The 22,144-nt window shown below is 41.8% G+C and overlaps 1 protein-coding gene and 2 long non-coding RNA genes across 4 annotated transcripts; 1 reads left to right on the top strand and 2 right to left on the bottom strand.

Moving 5' to 3' along the window:
• Positions 1-3,029: 3,029 nt before the first annotated feature.
• Positions 3,030-7,573, top strand: LOC138977489 (uncharacterized). Its single transcript, XR_011459304.1, has 3 exons — positions 3,030-3,187; positions 5,096-5,213; positions 7,412-7,573. It is a non-coding gene; the product is annotated as an uncharacterized lncRNA (long non-coding RNA).
• Positions 7,574-8,359: 786 nt separating this feature from the next.
• LOC138977488 (uncharacterized) lies at positions 8,360-20,889 on the bottom strand. The gene is made up of 3 exons (XR_011459303.1): positions 20,794-20,889; positions 11,640-11,679; positions 8,360-8,604 (listed from the first exon to the last, which is right to left on the bottom strand). It is a non-coding gene; the product is annotated as an uncharacterized lncRNA (long non-coding RNA).
• Positions 13,377-18,762, bottom strand: LOC138976623 (uncharacterized). 2 transcript variants are annotated; one of them, XR_011459098.1, is made up of 2 exons: positions 14,344-18,747; positions 13,377-13,902 (listed from the first exon to the last, which is right to left on the bottom strand). XR_011459098.1 is itself a non-coding variant. In XM_070349484.1 (2 exons), the coding sequence occupies exon 2, from the start codon at positions 17,128-17,130 to the stop codon at positions 14,875-14,877; it is 2,256 nt and encodes a 751-aa protein (XP_070205585.1). In that variant the 5' UTR covers positions 17,131-18,004; positions 18,446-18,762; the 3' UTR covers positions 13,379-14,874. The 2 variants fall into 2 exon arrangements, 1 of the variants encoding a protein (XP_070205585.1); XM_070349484.1 differs by having other exon boundaries at positions 13,379-18,004; positions 18,446-18,762.
• Positions 20,890-22,144: the final 1,255 nt, after the last annotated feature.

Genomic DNA, 22,144 nt, shown 5'->3' with positions numbered 1-22,144 from the left:
CTCCCAGGTCAACTTATGTGCAGACCTGCTAGGGACATAACCCCCTTCGTGTGCACACGCAAGCACAAGACCAAGTGCGCACGGAAAAGATCCTGTAATCCATGTCAGAGTTCGGTGGGTTATAGAAACACGAAAATACCCAGCATGCTTCCTCCGAAAGCGGCGTATGGCTGCCTAAATGGCGGGGTAAAAACGGTCATACACGTAAAATTCCACTCGTGCAAAAACACGAGTGTACGTGGGAGCCTAAGCCCATAAACGAAGAAGAAGAAGAAGAAGAAGAAGAAGAAGAAGTAGAGAATCAGCGCCTGCCAACCCCCCCCCCCCCCCCCCGATTTTTGTTAAAATAGAAAATGAAGAGCATTAACAAAAAGAAAGAAGAAAACATGAAGAAACAAGTCGCGTAAGGCGAAAATACAACATTTAGTCAAGTAGCTGTCGAACTCACAGAATGAAACTGAACGCACTGCAATTTTTAAGCAAGACCGTACACTCGTAGCATTGTCAGTCCACCGCTTGTGGCAAAGGCAGTGACATTGACAAGAAGAGCGGGGTAGTAGTTGCGCTGAGAAGGATAGCACGCTTTTCTGTACCTCTCTTCGTTTTAACTTTCTGAGCGTGTTTTTAATCCAAACATATCATATCTATATGTTTTTGGAATCAGGAACCGACAAGGAATAAGATGAAAGTGTTTTTAATTTTGATAATAATTTTTATATTTTCAATTTTCAGAGCTTGTTTTTAATCCAAATATAACATATTTATATGTTTTTGGAATCAGAAAATGATGGAGAATAAGATGAACGTAAATTTGAATCGTTTCATATAAAAAATATTTTTTTTACAATTTTCAGATTTTTAATGACCAAAGTCATCAATTAATTTTTAAGCCACCAAGCTGAAATGCAATACCGAAGTCCGGGCTTCGTCGAAGACCACTTGACCAAAATTTCAACCAATTTGGTTGAAAAATGAGAGCGTGACAGTGCCGCCTCAACTTTCACGAAAAGCCGGATATGACGTCATCAAAGACATTTATAAAAAAAATGAAAAAAACGTTCGGGGATTTCATACCCAGGAACTCTCATGTCAAATTTCATAAAGATCGGTCCAGTAGTTTAGTCTGAATCGCTCTACACACACACACAGACACACACACGCACATACACCACGACCCTCGTCTCGATTCCCCCCTCTACGTTAAAATATTTAGTCAAAACTTGACTAAATATAAAAAACGGCAGAAAAAAGCATTGTTTTGGGCGAACAATATCTGTTTAAGTAAATAAAATTAATGTGGTTACTGACGACGACTCGTAATTTTCCATCCCTTCATAAATCTTTATTATTTCTCGTGCGAAAAAACAAATAGAAAGAGAGATGCGCTGTACGATTGATGCGATTTACTGTACTTGATTTCTATGTAATATTGGATTGTGTGGGCGTCGGCAGTCAATAGACAACAGCTTGGCTGTACTGTGTATAGCCCTCCACGTTTCGAATTATGCAACGTGAAACATGATAGAGAGGGGAAATAAAAGGGTGGAGAGAGAGAGAGAGAGAGAGAGAGAGAGAGAGAGAGAGAGAGAGAGAGAGAGAGAGAGAGAGAGAGAGAGAGAGAGAGAGAGAGAGAGAGAGAGAGAGAGAGGGGGAGAGAGAGAGAGATAATGGTTCAAAGAAGGATGATGTTTTCTTCTTCATAGGGCTATAAGACACAGTAAAACGTATACATGTTTCGAAAGGGAATATTAGGATATTTTGATAATATTTTTGTTTTGTTTTTGTTCATTCTTTTTCACTTACATCATGTTTTAAATAAACAAGGAAATAATAACAAAACAGTAAATGTAGAACGACCCTTCATCAAAAAACAAGTGCTCTGCATATAAACATAAAACAACCAACTGTTTAATAACAAGCAAGTCTGGGCCTTTATGGTACAGCTGATACGATAAGAATGATAGACGACCAATGTGATATGATATGATACAATTGCAGGAGTTCAGCCTCAAACTCAGACTCAAGTCAACATGAAACAAGTCGCGTAAGGCGAAAATACAACATTTAGTCAAGTAGCTGTCGAACTCACAGAATGAAACGGAACGCAATGCAATTTTTCAGCAAGACCGTATACTCGTAGCATCGTCAGTCCACCGCCCATGGCAAAGGCAGTGAAATTGACAAGAAGAGCGGGGTAGTAGTTGCGCTGAGAAGGATAGCACGCTTTTCTGTACCTCTCTTCGTTTTAACTTTCTGAGCGTGTTTTTAATCCAAACATATCATATCTATATGTTTTTGGAATCAGGAACCGACAAGGAATAAGATGAAAGTGTTTTTAAATTGATTTCGACAATTTAATTTTGATAATAATTTTTATATTTTTAATTTTCAGAGCTTGTTTTTAATCCAAATATAACATATTTATATGTTTTTGGAATCAGAAAATTAATTTTTAAGCCATCAAGCTGAAATGCAATACCGAAGTCCGGGCTTTGTCGAACATTACTTGACCAAAATTTCAACCAATTTGGTTGAAAAATGAGGGCGTGACAGTGCTGCCTCAACTTTCACGAAAAGCCAGATATGACGTCATCAAAGACATTTATCACAAAAATAAAACAAACGTCTGGGGACATCATACCCAGGAACTCTCATGTCAAATTTCATAAAGATCGGTTTGGTAGTTTAGTCAGAATCGCTCTACACACACACACGCACAGACAGACAGACAGACACACACACACACACATACACCACGACCCTCGGCTCGATTTCCCCCTCTACGTTAAAACATTTAGTCAAAACTTGACTAAATGTAAAAAGCAACTCATTTTGGCGATTGTCGTATAAAAGTACACCATATGTTTTCGTGAATTAATAATTCAGGCTACTTATCTTTCACACTGAGAGAGTACATAATTAACTTGCAATTTCTGTGGTAAAATATGATTTAATAACACAGATTACGGGTCATCATTTTTTACGACTCGCGTGAGTGGGTGCGGGCAGTAAAAACGTGACTTGTTATTGTGATGATGAGATAAGTAGTTTGCATAAAAAGGGAAGCAGAGTTCAGTGGTTATTCACTCACAACACAAGTTCAGCAATTCGGTGAAAGCAGACACCCACACTCCAGTCAAGATGAAATTCCTTATCGTCTGCACACTTCTCGCCTTAGCAGCATTCGGTGAGTTTGATTTGTTTCCGTTTAGTTTGTTTGTTTCAAAGATATAGCCTAGTATTGCAAAGGCCTTTTGAGCAAATCTTTCTGGCGAGTTCAACTGCAAAACGTTCCCAGAACATGTATTCGGAGTGGTGACAGTTAGAACCACCTGGAATTATCTTTCATCTTGCTCTACTCATCCATAGTTTTATTGATAATTGATTGATTGATTGATTCTTCTGTTTATTTATCCACTGATTTCAACAATAATTCAATCACGTACATTCAGCGCAAAAGGCCGAGAAGCGACTGCCTCTTTGGCTTAAAGCCGAACATCCGTCACCAGGAAACAAAGCCTTGCTATAGTAAACGGCCACAGAGGTAGATTTTGCATTGCCATCGACATCAGATGCACTGCAGATACAAGAGGACAAAGCCTTGTTATAGTAAACGGCCACAGAGGTAGATTTCACATTGCCATCGACATCAGATGCACTGCAGATACAAGAGGACAACGCCTTGTTATAGTAAACGGCCACAGAGGTAGATTTTGTGTTGCCAGCGACACCAGATGCAGAGCAGATACAAGAGGACAAAGCTTTGTTTTCGTAAACGGCCTTAGATATAGATTTCGTGTTGCCAGCGACACCAAATTAATGCAGAGCAGACTCAAGAGGACAGAGCTACATATCGTCGTCGACCTTGAATTTTGGAATAACTCGATTCTTGGCGATTTTGATGATTTTGGGCTTTAGACTAAGTGAATCATTCTCAATGAGGAATATTCTCTAAAATACGATAAGCAATACATGATTTGATATTCGTTTGTCTTTTTATCCATACAAGGTACAAATATAAAGACTATTTCATAAATTAAACAAGGATCAGTTTCGGCCTTCTGCTGAAAAGCTGTCTAAAATGAGTGAAGCCAAACTTCCACGACGACGTCGATATATCGCGCCCGCCTTCCAGTCGATGCTTGCCTTTGAGCATTTTTATATTTAGTCAAGTTTTGACTAAATATTTTAACATCGAGGGGGAATCGAAACGAGGGTCGTGGTGTATGTGCGTGCGTGTGTGTGTGCGTGCGTGTGTGTGTGTGTGTGTGTGTGTGTGTGTGTGTGTGTGTGTGTAGAGCGATTCAGACTAAACTACTGGACCGATCTTTATGAAATTTGACATGAGAGTTCCTGGGTATGAAATCCCCGAACGTTTTTTTCATTTTTTTGATAAATGTCTTTGATGACGTCATATCCGGCTTTTCGTGAAAGTTGAGGCGGCACTGTCACGCCCTCATTTTTCAACCAAATTGGTTCAAATTTTGGTCAAGTAATCTTCGACGAAGCCCGGGGTTCGGTATTGCATTTCAGCTTGGTGGCTTAAAAATTAATTAATGACTTTGGTCATTAAAAATCGGAAAATTGTAAAAAAAAATAAAAATTTATAAAACGATCCAAATTTACGTTTATTTTATTCTCCATCATTTGCTGATTCCAAAAACATATAAATATGTTATATTCGGATTAAAAACAAGCTCTGAAAATTAAATATATAAAAATTATTATCAAAATTAAATTGTCCAAATCAATTTAAAAACATCTTATTCCTTGTCGGTTCCTGATTCCAAAAACATATAGATATGATATGTTTGGATTAAAAACACGCTCAGAAAGTTAAAACAAAGAGAGGTACAGAAAAGCGTGCTATCCTTCTTAGCGCAACTACTACCCCGCTCTTCTTGTCAATTTCACTGCCTTTGCCATGAGCGGTGGCCTGACGATGCTACGAGTAAAATGGCATTGCGTTCAGTTTCATTCTGTGAGTTCGACAGCTACTTGACTAAATATTGTATTTTCGCCTTACGCGACTTGTTGTATATTTGTGTTATTCATTCCATCATTCACTGATTCAATGTTCGTGTTTCACGTGCAGGCAGCACAGATGCCGTGTGTGGTCCGACGGTGTGTAACTTGCTGTGGGACCCCATCTGTGGCTCGGACGGCGTTACCTATGGCAACCAGTGCATGTTCAACGCTCAGAAGGAGTGCGAGTGAGTCAACCCGCTTGCATGCTTGTAGCCCAGCTAAAACAGGAGCCTGTATTTAATGTCTAAAAATACGAGTGTAACAAGTTCCTTGAACTAATATAAATAACATGAGCTTAAATTCAAAATGAAGGCTTTGGGCAACCACACTAATTCTTGCTTGACACTAAATTGTAGCCAATATATAATTACTTTTTTACGGGTCACATCCCGGATGACGAATCTGAAACAGGAAGTCAGTCATCAGTTGCAGGCCGCCATCTTTAGACTAGCTGTCACGGAGCGAGAAATTTCCCCTCAACACAATTTGGTTTTCAGAGCTGAGAAAAAAAGACCAAAAAGGCATTGCTGAGAAAAGGAAAAAGCTTGTGCACAGAAGCGCCCTTAGCAGTTTAATTGTGACCACCATGAACGTGACATTTGCAATGGTGTAAAACCGGCACGTTGGCCTAGTGGTAAGGCGTCCGCCCCGTGATCGGGAGGTCGTGGGTTCGAACCACGGCCGGGTCATACCTAAGACTTTAAAATTGGCAATCTAGTGGCTGCTCCGCCTGGCGTCTGGCATTATGGGGTTAGTGCTAGGACTGGTTGGTCCGGTGTCAGAATAATGTGACTGGGTGAGACATGAAGCCTTTGCTGCGACTTCTGTCTTGTGTGTGGCGCACGTTATAATTATGTCAAAGCAGCACCGCCCTGATATGGCCCTTCGTGGTCGGCTGGGCGTTAAGCAAACAAACAAACAAGCAATGGTGTATAGAGAGAACACAGAGAACATTGCAGCAACGGGCAACTGAGAGCAAACTTACCATACATTACTCTTCGTAACCTCTGCTCGGTTAACGTTGTCTCGAATCCAGGGCTGAGGTGCACGACGCGAAAGTGGGTGTCAGCCAAACCGGGAGAGAACAAACCGCGGGATCTGATTCGTTGAAATCACGAGTCTCAATCCAACACTGCGGCTGGCTCCCACCGAGTTGGGAACTTTCTCGTGCACCTCAGTCCTGGCGACGCGACACATCTTTTAAATCGCCGAAGCATTACTTTTGTCGTCAGTTTAGCAGAATTCAGAATTCTTGTAACGGTGTGGGGAAGAGAACGTAAAGGATTACCTTGGAATCTGGAAGACTGCATGCCAACATGTTTACGGGAAATTTGGCAAGGTCTTCTTCGTGCTTACAAAGCTGCTTTTTACATTTAGTCAAGTTTTGACTAAATGTTTTAACATAGAGGGGGAATCGAAACGAGGGTCGTGGTGTATGTGTGTGTGTGTGTATGTGTGTGTGTACGTGCGTGCGTGTAGAGCGATTCAGACCAAACTACCGGACCGATCTTTATGAAATTTGACATGAGAGTTCCTGGGATAGATATCCCCGAACGTTTTTTTTTCTTTTTTTCGATAAATGTCTTTGATGACGTCATATCCGGCTTTTCGTGAAAGTTGAGGCGGCACTGTCACGCTCTCATTTTTCAACCAAATTGGTTGAAATTTTGGTCAAGTAGTCTTCGACGAAGCCCGGACTTCGGTATTGTATTTCAGCGTGGTGGCTTAAAAATTTATTTATGACTTTGGTAATTAAAAATCTGAAAATTGTGAGGAGAAAAAAATAATTATAAAACGATCCAAATTTACGTTTATCTTATCCTCCATCATTTTCTAATTCCAAAAACATATAAATATGTTATATTTAGATTAAAAACAAGCTCTAAAAATTACAAATATAAAAATTATTATCAAATTTATTTTCGAAATCAATTTAAAAACACTTTCATCTTATTCCTTGTCGGTTTCTGATTCCAAAAACATATAGATATGATATGTTTGGGTTAAAAACACGCTCAGAAAGTTAAAACGAAGAGAGGTATAGAAAAGCGTGCTATCCTTCTCAGCGCAACTACTAGCTAAACCGCTCTTCTTGTCAATTTCACTGCCTTTGCCATGAGCATGAGCGGTGGACTGACGATGCTACGAGTATACGGTCTTGCTGAAAAATTGCATTGCGTTCAGTTTCATTCTGTGAGTTCGACAGCTACTTGACTAAATGTTGTATTTTCGCCTTACGCGACTTGTTCTGACTTCTGTTTGACTGAGAGTGATTCTAATGAATACCACACTTCGTTGTTTAATCTGCCTCTGTACATGATTCGAGAGAATGCCTCAATTTGTAGTTACACAGATTAACTAAGACTTGTTTCTATGGTGACAGCCCCAGCCTTACCGTGGTCAAACCCGGACAGTGTTGAAGGAAGACTGGACAGTGACCAGCTGCCGGACACAGCATGACCTTGATACAGTCTGTCTGTTACAAATAACACTTGCTTTGTCCTGTCCGCATGCTGATTTCTGAATAAATAGCATGCTATTGGTATTTCGTGTGTGTAGTGAGTGAAGTTTTCTTGTTGTCGCTGGGGTTGGCAATGATGGTTGGTGTTGATGGTTGTATGTGTGTGTGTTTTGTGTGTGTGTTTGTGTGTGTGTGGTTTGTGGGTGTGTGTATGTTTGTGTGTGGGTGTGTGTGTGTGTCAAATAGTTAGACAGACAGGCATACACACACACACGGAGACACACAGGATGAAATACAAGTGCACAGACGGATCGACTGACAGACAGGCAGACGAACAGACACACGCACGCACACACACATAGACACACATGCATACACACACATATATGCAAGCGCACCCCCCCACACACACACATTCAATCAAACACACACACACACGAACACAAGCGCAAACACACACACGCATTCAAGCAAACATGAATACACACACACACACAAACACATACATTCACAAAAACAGACACACTCCCACACACACATACTTACAAATACACAGACACACAAACACACAGACACACAAATACACAGACACACACCCACACACAATGAGACACCCTTTCACTCGCACATACGCCCCATGTACACTTATACCCAATACAAACAAACACACAGTAACACACACACACACAGTAGCACACACACACACACTCACACACACACACACACACACACACACACACACACACACACACACACACGCTGGAGCAAGCATGCATGTACAGACACACGCGCGCGCGGGGGTATGCACACACATGCAATTTCACGCGCGTGCGTACACACCGTGACGCATACACAAGAAAATTCAGCGACTCAAATTAAGGGAACTTTTATTCCACCTTCATTCTGCCCACGATTTATTTATCTACACATTGATGATAAAACATATCAATGAAACATTAGGGTGGTTTCTTCTTCTTTTCGACACTTTTGATGACGCAATGAGGAGACGAGGCCACAACGGGTTTGGAGTACGTAAACTGATGACGTCAAAAGGTTGCAGTGACGAGCAGCCAAAGTCTGTGGTCGCTCGCTCACAGGAAGCGTGCGGGGTCCCTCTGAAATGAATAGGGAGATAATCAGCATAGGATTGGATTGGATTGGATAAGATTTACAGTCCAGTGAGGTTACCCTCATGGAAATTCGGGCTGCTTTCTCCCCGGGGAAAGCGAGCTGCCATACATACGGCGCTACCCATATTTTTTTTTCCTGCATGCGTGTATTCATGTTTCCTGAGACTTAATGCCGTGTGAGATGGATTTTTTTTACTTTATTCCAAGTCCCACGGGTATTTGATGGACATTTTTATCTATGCCTATACAATTTTGCCAGGAAAGACCCTTTTGTCAATCGTGGGATCTTTAACGTGCACACCCCAATGTAGTGTACACGAAGGGACCTCGGTTTTTCGTCTCATCCGAAAGACTAGCACTTGAACCACCTAGGTTAGGAAAGGGGGGAGAAAATTGCGGCCTGACCCAGGCCTGAACACGCAACCTCTCGCTTCCGAGCGCAAGTGCGTTACCACTCGGCCACCCAATCACCCAGAGCGGGCTTGGTAATATTCAAGGATGATGTTCCAAATTCAGAGAACTTGAATTGTTGCAAGGTAGGGCCAGGGGCCTACTAAGCTTTGCAGAAAGAGAGAACCGTAGTTGTGTCAATGTTTTTCGGTATTTGGTAAATTACTGATATGCGGACAATTACAATTTTCTCAAATGAAGTAAATGTTGGTGAATGCATATTAACAAGGTCTTCATATAATATAAACTACTACATTTCATCGCAAATATTCCCCTCTACCAAGCCTCCGCGCACTTTGGGGCTGACAGGTAACCGCGTGAAACTGCTTCATGTCTCTCTTGGGTGTGGATAAGGCCAAAAAAAAATAGGTCTGTTTACGGTAACATATGCCAAAAAAATAGGGTCGGTAGGTCGGGATGTTTTTTTTGTTTTTTTTGTTTTTCCCCAAAAAACCCATTATTTTACGTTATTTTGCAAAAAAAACCCAAAAGATTTTTTTTTTTTCTCCCCCAAATGCCAAAAAAAAGTCTAGGGTCGCGCGAAAAAAATAGGGTCGGTCGGGTTACCGTAAACAGACCTATTTTTTTTGTGGCCTAAATAGAGAATACTACATGGCTTGCTGTACATAGCAAGCCATGTAGTATTTTGTTTATTCTACATACTGTACTTTATTGTGTATATTACTAAAAATGTCCTGCAGTCGAGGCAGCTAAGTTAAAAACGCTTGTTTTGGATCCTCGATCTCTTCCAAAGCCTCATGCAATCTATTACATCAAAGTAAAGAAACGTCACTTTGAAAGTGTGGCGTGACGTGTTAGTTCTAAAAATTCAACAAAGGTAATTAGCGAGCGCAATTTTTTCTCTCACTATATTGTCGTTTGTCTCGGTGACTTTGGCATCATAAGCAGTAGAAAAACAGGTCCCTGTCAGACTTGCTTGACATGACCTCATTTACACGATATACACACGTGTGATTTGAACCATTATTATCTCACGAGTGTCTCTCTCACGTATGTAGGATAAGCGTCGTTTGTACGTGTTTAATACGCATTGGAAAGGGATTTTACAGACACAAAAACGACAAGCTGGCCATTTGGCCTTGGCCGGGAATATAACTCGGCTTTTGGTAAGTAGTTATTATGTATGAAGACCTTAATAGGCATCTAAACCACACATAAAAATAGTTCACTTCCAAAATCACAATGGTCACATTGTCTTGGAGATCGTCCGATATAGGCCTGGCCTACTTTCGATCACCATAAAACTGCATGGAGTGCCCACACGTTCTTGTACTTATGTTACGTATCGATGAATCCTGTGTTTTCTGATGCATGACAAGGTGCACATGATATGTCTAATAGTCTATTTATGTATTTACAAACGACTTCTGTTGGTATGAAAACAAAAAATCAAGTTAAAGCCAAAGAAATCTTGCAATGCGAAGTCAAAAAAATATAATGGTGCTGACACGTAGGAGATGGAAACACCATGCATTGTTTTACTTGCTGGATGCAAAAGCCATTGTGACAGAGCTTATACAAGTTAATTACAGCTGCGGAATAAATGCCATTTGCAAAAACAGCACAGAATAAAATCTTATTTTCACCCGATTTCAAGACACACACGTATATTTTCCTCTTTCATTTCATTTCTCTCATTTTCTTTTCATTTCATTTCATTTCCTTTCATTTTCATTTCATTACTTTATTGTCCCATAGCTGGGAAATTCGGGTCGCTTCCTCCCAGTGGAAAGCTAGCAGCAACGGAGTCGCGCTACCCAGGTGTCTGCGTGTTTAGGTGTATTCAGCCACCTGCACTTATGGCAGAATGACCAAGGTCTTTTACGTGCCATTGTGATGACACGGGGGTGGGACATGGCTTCCGTCTCTGTGTCTGCACATAAAGTTGACCCGTGTCCGTCCCGGCCCGAATTCGAACCTGCGACCTTTCGATCACAAGTCCAGTGCTCTACCAACTGAGCTACCGGGTAATTAAGGGTAATTAAGGGTAATTTTTTTTGTCGTTCGTAACATTCCTTTCCGGGAAGGCTCCCGAAATAGGAAGACACTGCAGCACTAGGTATTGTCAAGAAAAAGGAAGACACTGCAGCACTAGGTATTCTCAAGAAAAAGAAATCCCCATTGTGAATTTACAATATCTCAGTTGTTTTGTTAAACATACCGATCTGTACACGGCTGATTCACAAAAATAATGGATACGACGCTGTCTCGGTTCCGAAGGTTGGGAACATAATTTGCCGGTGCCGCTTCACACAAAATGCAACCATTTCAACAGGTCCCCACTCCTGTATACGACGAGTAAACCAATTTTTTTTATAATGTATTTGACAAATTGGATTACAAAATTAGCGTATTTTAAGTTTTTTTCCTTTCATGTTTATGTCATTAATGCTGTGGTCACAGCTTTGTTCCCCGGTATCTGGAATGGTCTCGCTGAATCGAGTTTTCGAAAGTAAGGGGGACAATCAATTGAAGAACTATAGGGTCTCAAATGAGCTCTCGTACTCGCCATGATGTTCCGAGAAGTGCTTGTCTCGCGGCTTTCTTACCTGTGGTCTCCTCCGCTCGCGGCCCCAGCTATCTTCCATCCTGGACAGACATTAGAGATTGCTTCAAAATAACATTCATAATATGAATCAGATTTATATGTTTTACTTTGATGAGGATATTATTTGAAGGACAAGAAACAAAAGAAATTAATCAAAATCACAGAGGATATAATCAACTTGCACGTAAAGAAGACAGATATATGTAAACATTAAAGCCCCACAGTGACTCTCGTAAATCATCACAAGGCTCCCCGACCTTTTACATACAGTACGAAAATACTTCGAAAATTTGAGGGCTTACCGCTGGGGAACAACATGGCTGCTTTCCGTTGAGATTGGGATATTTTTCAAAGAATTTATTTCGTGCCGATAGAATCGTGTAAATCGGACGCCTCGTTATGGCGCTAGAACTAACTTTTAAATTCTAAATAATAAATTTAACGTTATTGAATTATTGAAGTATTTGTTGGAATCAACAAGTCTGAAAATAAGGGAAAATGGGCGGACTATATTGTACGCGTATTGTTTTGCAAGAAGTGTGGTTAGTGTTCTTTTTCTGACTGCCAATCGGTCGTGATTTTAGTTGACGTTGTCACGCAAATTAGTATACATAAGCTGAGGAACGTTAGTTCGCTAGGCTTTGCATTTTACCGAGGGACAGAATAGGGTAAACATACAGGTAAAATGATCTTGTGATTCTTGTTTTCTGTAGACTAGGCCAGAATAAGAGTGTGTTAGTTAGTTCTAAAGGGTAACCCTGGCTTGGTTTACCTCAAACTCCAGCGAAGTTTAACAGATAGTTAGATGGTGAAAGTGTAGTTAGTTAGAAAAGTAAACAAAAGAACAAACAAGTCGCTTGAGGCGATATTACTACATTTAGTCAAGCTGTCGAACTCACAGAATGAAACTGAACGAACAGCATCTTTTCACCGTATAGCATCGTCAGTCCCCCGCACGTGTAAAACGCAGTGAAATTGACAAGCCAGTCAGTATAGCGTAGTAGCGGTTGCGTTTAGCAGGATAGCGCGCTTTTCTGTATATCTTTTCTTTTTAAGTTTCTGAGCTTGTTTTTAATCCAAACATAACATATCTATATCTTTTTGGAATTAGGAACCGACAAGGAATAAGATAACATTATTTTCAAATCGATTTCGGAAATTTAATTTTAATCATAATTTTCATTTTTTTTATTTTATTTTCTGAGCTTAATGCTTTTAATTTGAATATAACATATGGATATGTTTTTTGAATCAGGAAATAATAGAATCTTTTGATAAAAAAATTACAATTTTCAGATTTGTAATGACCAAACTGATTTTTAATCATTAAGCCTCCAAGCTCAAATGCAATACCAAAGTCCGGCCTTCGTCGAAAACTGCTTGACCAAAATTTCAATCAATTTGACTGAAAAATAAGGGCGTGATAGTGCGGCCTCAACTTTCACAAAAAGCCAGATATGACGTCATCAGAGATATCGATCGAAAAAATGGAAAACAACGTCTGGGGATATCATACCCAGAAACTCTCATGTGAAATTTCACAAAGATCAGTCCAGCAGTTTCTCGGAATCGATGTATACACACACACACACACACACACACACACACACACACACACACACACACACACACACACACACACACACACACACACACACACACACATACTCTCATTCATACATACATACATATACACATACATACATGCATGCATACATACATACATACACACTGTCACGCACACATGCACAAAACACGCACGCAGTCTGTCATCCACGACTCAAAACAATCTTGCTCTTCCGACTACAAAACACAAGTTGACACGAACAGTAGATTAAGGACGTTTCTTACAAACAATCAATTATACATAACATAAATACACGCACAACACTATCTAACTATACAAATCTTTCTTTCTGCAATATCCACAACGACAACAAAGATCAACCAGCATTAAAGCCTATAACAACAAAGAATAATTATTTAGAAACTTTCATACCTCTCACTTTCGCTCAGTTCATTATGACGTTATAGTTCCTGCACGTTTAGCTGTTAGGACGGGCTAAGGCTAATGTTACCGTGCTTGCGTATCCGAAATCGTTCATGAACCGGAGTCAACGAGGCCGTGGTGCGAAGCGACAGGAGTCATCGGTGACGTCGAGTCCTTGCCAGGCGAGCAGTGCCGTCGTCGAAAGTGGAGCGGCAGACATCTCCTCAGTAGTAGGCCATTTCAGAGTAGCCTCCGCATGGTGAAATACAACAACCTGGAATGGTGAACGCAAGACTTAGTTCACGGTAACAGTAACATCGCCCACCCGTCCTTATAACTTAACAACCAAGTGCAGGATTAAATGGACATAATTCTCTACTCTCACTCTCATGCATCTCGAACACACATACCAACGGACTTATACATTTAATTCTGCTAAGTATGAAGTCCAACGAATAATACCAAATTCATTCTATAAACAAAACTGTCCACCACTCCCCTTTCAACCAAAACATATTCATTCAACAACATACCAAACCATTCCCCAAAACAAACTCACAAATTCATACCGTTCAAGTACAAAGTTACACACGCACGTGCACACTATACATTCCGCCATCTTGGATTGACCGGTTTTCAGAAGTCAATAAGCAAATCTAAACCTGAGAATAATTTAACTGTAACACACACAACATAATATTTAATGATTACATACCACATCCTGGTTGTATTGAAGTAGCCATACATATCCCCTGCCGTTGATAACAGGTTTCCGGCATCTGCTCTACGCAAACAGACCCTACGTTCAACGAAGAACGGATTCGCTTGGAACGCAAGCTATCTTCCCTCGGCTAAAGGCAAAGAACGAATGAATAAAAAGGAGTATCTACGAGCTCGAATTTAGCTCTGAGTTCACCTTACAAAATACAAGTAAAAAACACGTGAAATACCTGAGCACGAGCTCCACGAGACACCTGCAGTTAACCAGCGTCTACCTATGACAGGCGAAATAGAGGAACACAGGCGCTCCAATACAATACATTTAACCCCACAGCATAAAAGTATGCTAATATTAAAGCCGCTTGTGACAAACCCCCCTACTCAAACCGAACTACGGTTCGTCACAAAAAATCCCACACAATGCGGCTGTAATAGTCTGCTCCGACGTTGTCGCATCCTCGGATTGCTCTGATGCGGAACGTGAATGTCTGAAGCAACAGGACCCAGCGCATGAAGCTTCCGTTCGTCATCTATGTCTTCTGTAGAGGTTGAAGGGACTGGTGATCCGTCTGTAGCGATTCTCTCTCTCTGAGACTGTCAATGTGCCAACACGGTCGACAGCGATTCTTCTGAATGGTTCATCTATGAGGGGCATCTTTCCAAGGTGAGCTTTGGGTGATCCTCCTTCAGATAAAGCTCGATGACCAACATCACAGGAATGAACATAACGCCTGATGTCGCCCTCCATCCCTGGCCAGTAGAACGAATGCCAGAGTCTATTCTTAGTTTTCTTTGTCTCAAGATGACCAGTCTTAGTAACATTGTGGTATCGTCTCAAAATACCCGAACGAAGAGTCTCGGGCACCACCACCTGACTGAAGGTCTTCTCCGTGGTTATGAAAAGGCGATGCAGGACGCCCTGTTTCCAAAGGAATTTCACCTTTCCTTTCTTCCCGGATGGTGTAGGGTTCCTCCCTTTTGCCAGCTCCCGCACCCTAGACAGAGTTGGGTCAAGCGTCTGTAGCTGGATCAACTTCTCTCTGGTAACACCTAGACCAGAGTCCTTCATCCGTAGGGTTTTAGGAGGTTCTTTTTCTAGCGTATTTTTAACTTGAGTAATGGCGGCTATCTTGACAGGTTGAGCTTTCGCCCGGTACACAGGAACTTCAAGAGTTTCTCCTCCAGGCTGAATGATCCGGTTTCCGATGAGTACGGGGTATGTTAGCTGGTCAGCCACAATAGCTACAACGTTCCCTGAGAAAAATGGGGACTCTAAATGTACGATCGTAGTAGGACAAGTCTTCTGAACGTTCCCTGCTGCGAAACGAATAGTTTGACTTCCCTGCTTGAGGTTACAGTCTTTTACCAGCGAGGAGTCAATAACCAGTCCGTCGGCGCCTGTGTCACGAAGAGCAGATACTTGTGATCCATTGATACTGACCGTGCATAAAGGAGTATACGAAAGTTGGCTACATGGGTCACAAAGGGTAGGTAACTCTGATGTGGCAGCAGTGGTTCCTGGCGTCGTTACAACTGTTCTCACGTTGGTGACGGTCCGCACGTTGAAGGACGATGCTGAATGCGGGCAATTCCTACGGATGTGCCCAGTTTTACCGCAACCGTAGCAATTTCTCTTGGGAAAAGGGCCGTTGGGGTGGACGGGACTAACTGGGGCAGAGTCTTCCTCAGGATTTTCAATGTCCTTCGTGTTCTTCTCGACTCGACCAGTCGCAGTAACCGGGTTTTTCCTGGCTCTTTTTGATGAAGCAAACCTCTCAGCTAGTTCGGCGGCCTCGGTGACGTTCGCCGGTTCGCGCTGCCGGATGAAATCCGCGAGGTCCCCAGACACATGGTCCATCAGGTGTTCCATCAGTATGAGGTCTCGGATTCCAGCATAGGTCTCCTCTTTCTTCGCGGCTTTCCTCCACCGTTCAAACCAGATTCGAAGACGGGTAGCAAACTGTATAAAAGTCTCCTCTCCCCTTTTGGCCGCGAATCGAAACTTAGAACGATACGAGTCAGCCGTCCAGCGAAAAGATCCTCTAAGGGCGTCCACAATGACATCAAAGTTTCCCGCATCCTCAGCTGGCAGTTCCAAGTAAACATCGGCAGCAAAACCTTTCAGGAGGGCTCCCAGCCGAGCTCCCCAGTCACTCTCCCTGTCCCAGCCACTGAGAGTTGCTGCTCTCTCGAATCGTCCTAGGAAGGTGTCGAGATCCTCTTTGGCTTCATCAAATGGATCTATTTTCAGACGAACTGGTTCAATAGCCCTACTACGAGAACTTGAAGTAGTCTCTTCTCTCCTAGTCTTTTCTATCTCTGCACGAACTCTTTCTTCTTCCAGTTCAGCTAGACGTCGGCGGCGGTCGTTTTCTTCCTCTTCTCGCAGTACTTTTCTTCTGATTTCTTCTTCCTCCCTCTGAAGTCTTCGTTGAGCATCCTGTTCCTCCCTCTGAAGTCTTCGTTGAGCTTCTTCTTTTCTCAGTTGAGCTTCTTCTTTTCTCAGTTGAGCTTCCTCTTCTTCTTGAAGTAGTCTTCGTTGAGCTGCTTCCTCTTCTTGAACGTATTTTGCTAAAGCAGCCCCTGATCGAACGCCCAAAGCACGTCCCCTAGCGGCTATAATTTCTTGAGCTGACGTGAGGGAACTAGATTTTTCAATAGGGTCAACAGCAGCTCCATCCATATGCTTTGGCGTGGTAAGTGTCATACGGGGTGGAGAATTACCATGATCAGGGGTAGAAAAACTTGCCAGAGCGGCATTGCGAGATTTGGATCCCGACATGATTTCTCACCAAATGTAAAAGGGTTAAGTCGCCAACTATGGAAAAGCAACCTAACTACTTCACAACAAAATTCTGAAGCAAAACATCTCAATCTACAACATTTCCAGACAAATTACAACAGGGAAAAATGCTATAAACAACGTCGAGACATGTACCCAGCACCGGCTAGTATTCACAGGTGGCCGCTGTGAAAATCAGGTTAAGCCTTAGCACGTACAAGCATGTTATTCAATCATCACTATTCAAAAATCAAACCTGACAAGACGGTACAAACAAACAGACGAACAGAGCAAAATCATAGGTGACGATGTAATAATAAAAATCCCGGACGAGCCCCCATTTGTCACGCACACATGCACAAAACACGCACGCAGTCTGTCATCCACGACTCAAAACAATCTTGCTCTTCCGACTACAAAACACAAGTTGACACGAACAGTAGATTAAGGACGTTTCTTACAAACAATCAATTATACATAACATAAATACACGCACAACACTATCTAACTATACAAATCTTTCTTTCTGCAATATCCACAACGACAACAAAGATCAACCAGCATTAAAGCCTATAACAACAAAGAATAATTATTTAGAAACTTTCATACCTCTCACTTTCGCTCAGTTCATTATGACGTTATAGTTCCTGCACGTTTAGCTGTTAGGACGGGCTAAGGCTAATGTTACCGTGCTTGCGTATCCGAAATCGTTCATGAACCGGAGTCAACGAGGCCGTGGTGCGAAGCGACAGGAGTCATCGGTGACGTCGAGTCCTTGCCAGGCGAGCAGTGCCGTCGTCGAAAGTGGAGCGGCAGACATCTCCTCAGTAGTAGGCCATTTCAGAGTAGCCTCCGCATGGTGAAATACAACAACCTGGAATGGTGAACGCAAGACTTAGTTCACGGTAACAGTAACATCGCCCACCCGTCCTTATAACTTAACAACCAAGTGCAGGATTAAATGGACATAATTCTCTACTCTCACTCTCATGCATCTCGAACACACATACCAACGGACTTATACATTTAATTCTGCTAAGTATGAAGTCCAACGAATAATACCAAATTCATTCTATAAACAAAACTGTCCACCACTCCCCTTTCAACCAAAACATATTCATTCAACAACATACCAAACCATTCCCCAAAACAAACTCACAAATTCATACCGTTCAAGTACAAAGTTACACACGCACGTGCACACTATACATTCCGCCATCTTGGATTGACCGGTTTTCAGAAGTCAATAAGCAAATCTAAACCTGAGAATAATTTAACTGTAACACACACAACATAATATTTAATGATTACATACCACATCCTGGTTGTATTGAAGTAGCCATACATATCCCCTGCCGTTGATAACAGGTTTCCGGCATCTGCTCTACGCAAACAGACCCTACGTTCAACGAAGAACGGATTCGCTTGGAACGCAAGCTATCTTCCCTCGGCTAAAGGCAAAGAACGAATGAATAAAAAGGAGTATCTACGAGCTCGAATTTAGCTCTGAGTTCACCTTACAAAATACAAGTAAAAAACACGTGAAATACCTGAGCACGAGCTCCACGAGACACCTGCAGTTAACCAGCGTCTACCTATGACAGGCGAAATAGAGGAACATAGGCGCTCCAATACAATACATTTAACCCCACAGCATAAAAGTATGCTAATATTAAAGCCGCTTGTGACACGCACACACACGCACACACGCACACACACACTCACACACACACACACACACACACACATACACCACCACCCACGTCTCGATTCCCCTTCTATGTAGTCAGTGAATGTATGTATACCACAATCCTTAGCGCGACCCTTAACCTGGTCTTAACCCCTAACCTGGTCTACATACCACACACTACACAAACCGGTCAGCTGCGTGTACCCCCTTAAACCACCCCACCACCCGTTTTCTTTGGATACACACTTTAACTACACACATGCCGACAAAATGTTGATCATTGTTTTAATACTTTGAAGATGTTGCTTGAAAAATAACCAGGTGAAATGAGTATTTCGGTGTTTAGTCAAATGTTAAAGTTTCTACCACAGACATACACACGCATACACACACGCACGCACGCACGCACGCTCGCACATACAGACAAAGTTACGATCGCATAGGCTACACTTACGTGAACCAAAATTATGACTAAATTAAAAACAACATTGACAACATTTGTCTTGGGTTAAAACGTACACACACACACACACACACACACACACACACACACACACACACGCTCGCGAGCGCTCTTAAAAATAAAGACACTTGACTTATCTCAGGCTATTAGCTTTTTAATGGGTGGCACACACACACACACACACAAACACACACACGAACGCACGCACGCACACACGCACGCACACACACACACACACACACACACACACACACACACACACACACACACACACACACACACACTTGCGTGCACACATTTTCCTTTTTTGTTCAGTAGATTAACACCCAACTAGTAGCCCGCACACTGTGTGCATAGAAACTAAGCCAAACAGCTATTGCGACACATTTTGCACCTAAATTAAAGCATAAATTCCCGTGTCTTTTCATTCAAACTTGATATGCCATTCAAGGCCTTCCACTTGATCATCTAATAAAGATTTCTTGTACAGGGATCACGTGACTGGCGCTCAAATATGGGTACCCTTTATGACAATCGACGTCGACTGAACAGACCAAGACTTCTCTTCCTGACACTGCATGCCAAAGTGACATCTCTGACGTCATCAGTGAGATAAGGTAGAAGACTGACATCATAACGCCAAGCAACACTTCACGTAGAACATTGTGTCACAACTCCCAAGTACTGACAAAGAATTTGAAAAAAGAAGTCTGTCTCGGTGACTATTTTATATCAGCAGCAGAAGGTCAAACGGAAGGTCACCTCCAGACTGTGCATGAATCGGTGCCGAATCCCATTAAAATCGACCGGACAGAAACTGAAGGGACCATTAAACTCGACCGGACAAAAACTGAAGGGACCATTAAACTCGACCGGACAAAATCTGATGGGATCATTAAAATCGACCAGACAAAAAACTGAAGAAACCATTAAACTCGACCGGACAAAAACTGATGGGATCATTAAACTCGACCGGACAAAATCTGATGGGATCATTAAAATCGACCAGACAAAAACCGAAGGGACCATTAAACTCGACCGGACAAAAACTGATGGGATCATCAAACTCGACCGGACAAAAACTGAAGGGACCATTAAACTCGACCGGACAAAAACTGAAGGGATCATTAAAATCGACCAGACAAAAACTGAATGGACCATTAAAATCGACCGGACAAAAACTGAAGGGACCATTAAACTCGACCGGACAAAATCTGATGGGATCACTAAAATCGACCGGACAAAAACTAATGGGATCACTAAAATCGACCGGACAAAAACCTAAAGGGATCATTAAAATCGACCAGACAAAAACTAAAGGGATCATTAAAATCGACCAGACAAAAACTAAAGGAATCATTAAAATCGACCGGACAAAAACTGAAGGGACCATTAAAATCGACCGGACAAAAACTGAAGGGATCATTAAAATCGACCGGACAAAAACTGAAGGGACCATTGCAAATCAACAAGAATTCACAATAAGCAAATCATGGCAATTTGTACATACCAGGACAAAATCTCCATTACATCCTCTACGGTCTCCTTGTCCTCCAACCAAGCGTCTATTAGGTCGGGCTCACTCCACCCTGCTTCTTGTCGCTCTTGGTGCCTCAACCCAACGTCCTGGACAGACATTATAATATTATTATATATCGTATCACTTGAAAAACCGCCAAACACACCGTATATTCGGGGGTGTACAGGTTTCAGTCTGTGTGTCTTGCTGGCCGTCTGTCTGTATCTGTATTGTTCTGATATTGATGATAATATCGTTCATAAATCTATGACACTTTACTTTGTTTGACAACAAATAAACCATAACGGTTACTTTAAAACAATTTTTGAATGAATTTACTTTAGAAACATTGTTACATTAGAGAGACCAAAAAAAAATTCATTGTATAAACAATTTAAAAACTCAGTTGGATATACAGATCTACATCAGATGCAGAATGAATCAATAATGTTTTAGAATGACTAGTGTTGACATAATTAATTAAACCAATAATGATGTGCAAAGTATCCATTTGTGAGAAAAAGAACCAAATGTGTAAGAGCATTTATGTGAGACAAACATTTTTAAATCATAAAATGATTCTTTTTTTCATCAAGACAAGATCAGTACAATTCACCGGCCTCCGTAGCGCAGTGGTTAGCGCATCGGGCTGCGGGCCGGGATGTCGTGGGTTCGAATCCCATCAGGGTCATGTGGGTTTTTCGTGCTTCGGTCGGCTCCTACCCAGAGTGGAAGTGCTATGGTTCCTATGGGAAGGCTGGGATCACACAGCCGAGTGTCATTCACTTAACGAATGTGACTTTGAGGGTGCCCAGGTTCTGTATACCTGACCAACACTGCATGTGCTGCAGTTCTCTGGCATGGTTAATGCCAGGATATAAACTTGGCCAAAACATTATTGCAACAAATTTCAAACCCAAAATTAAACCATTAATCCTCGTGTCATTTTATTGACACTTTATATGCCAGAGAAGGCCGTTCACTTAACCTTCAGGATCACTATTTGGATTAAATATTTCTTTTACAGGGATCACGTGACCGCTGCTCAAATAAGGGTACCCTCAAAATCAACCAGACAAAAACAGAAGGGCCGAATGAAAAATCGACAAAAATCACAATACGCAAAACCTTGCAACTTTGACATACGAGAAAAAAGTCAAACTAATTATCTACCCTGAACAGATTGTTTTGTGTTGCTACCTTGCGTATTTCGTATACTATGCTGTTCCTACAGATGCAGGTGTCGATCTCAAGAGCGGTCAAAAACAGGACTTTTTGCGTCATTTTTTAGGGGTATCATGACAAAAAAGTCTGCACTTTAGCAATGACTTGGTGGATTGCT

The sequence above is a fragment of the Littorina saxatilis genome, linkage group LG9, assembly GCF_037325665.1.
Source record: "Littorina saxatilis isolate snail1 linkage group LG9, US_GU_Lsax_2.0, whole genome shotgun sequence".
Classification (NCBI taxonomy): domain Eukaryota; kingdom Metazoa; phylum Mollusca; class Gastropoda; order Littorinimorpha; family Littorinidae; genus Littorina; species Littorina saxatilis.
Note: the sequence above shows the minus strand (reverse complement) of the source record. Positions and strands in the feature narration are given on the sequence as shown.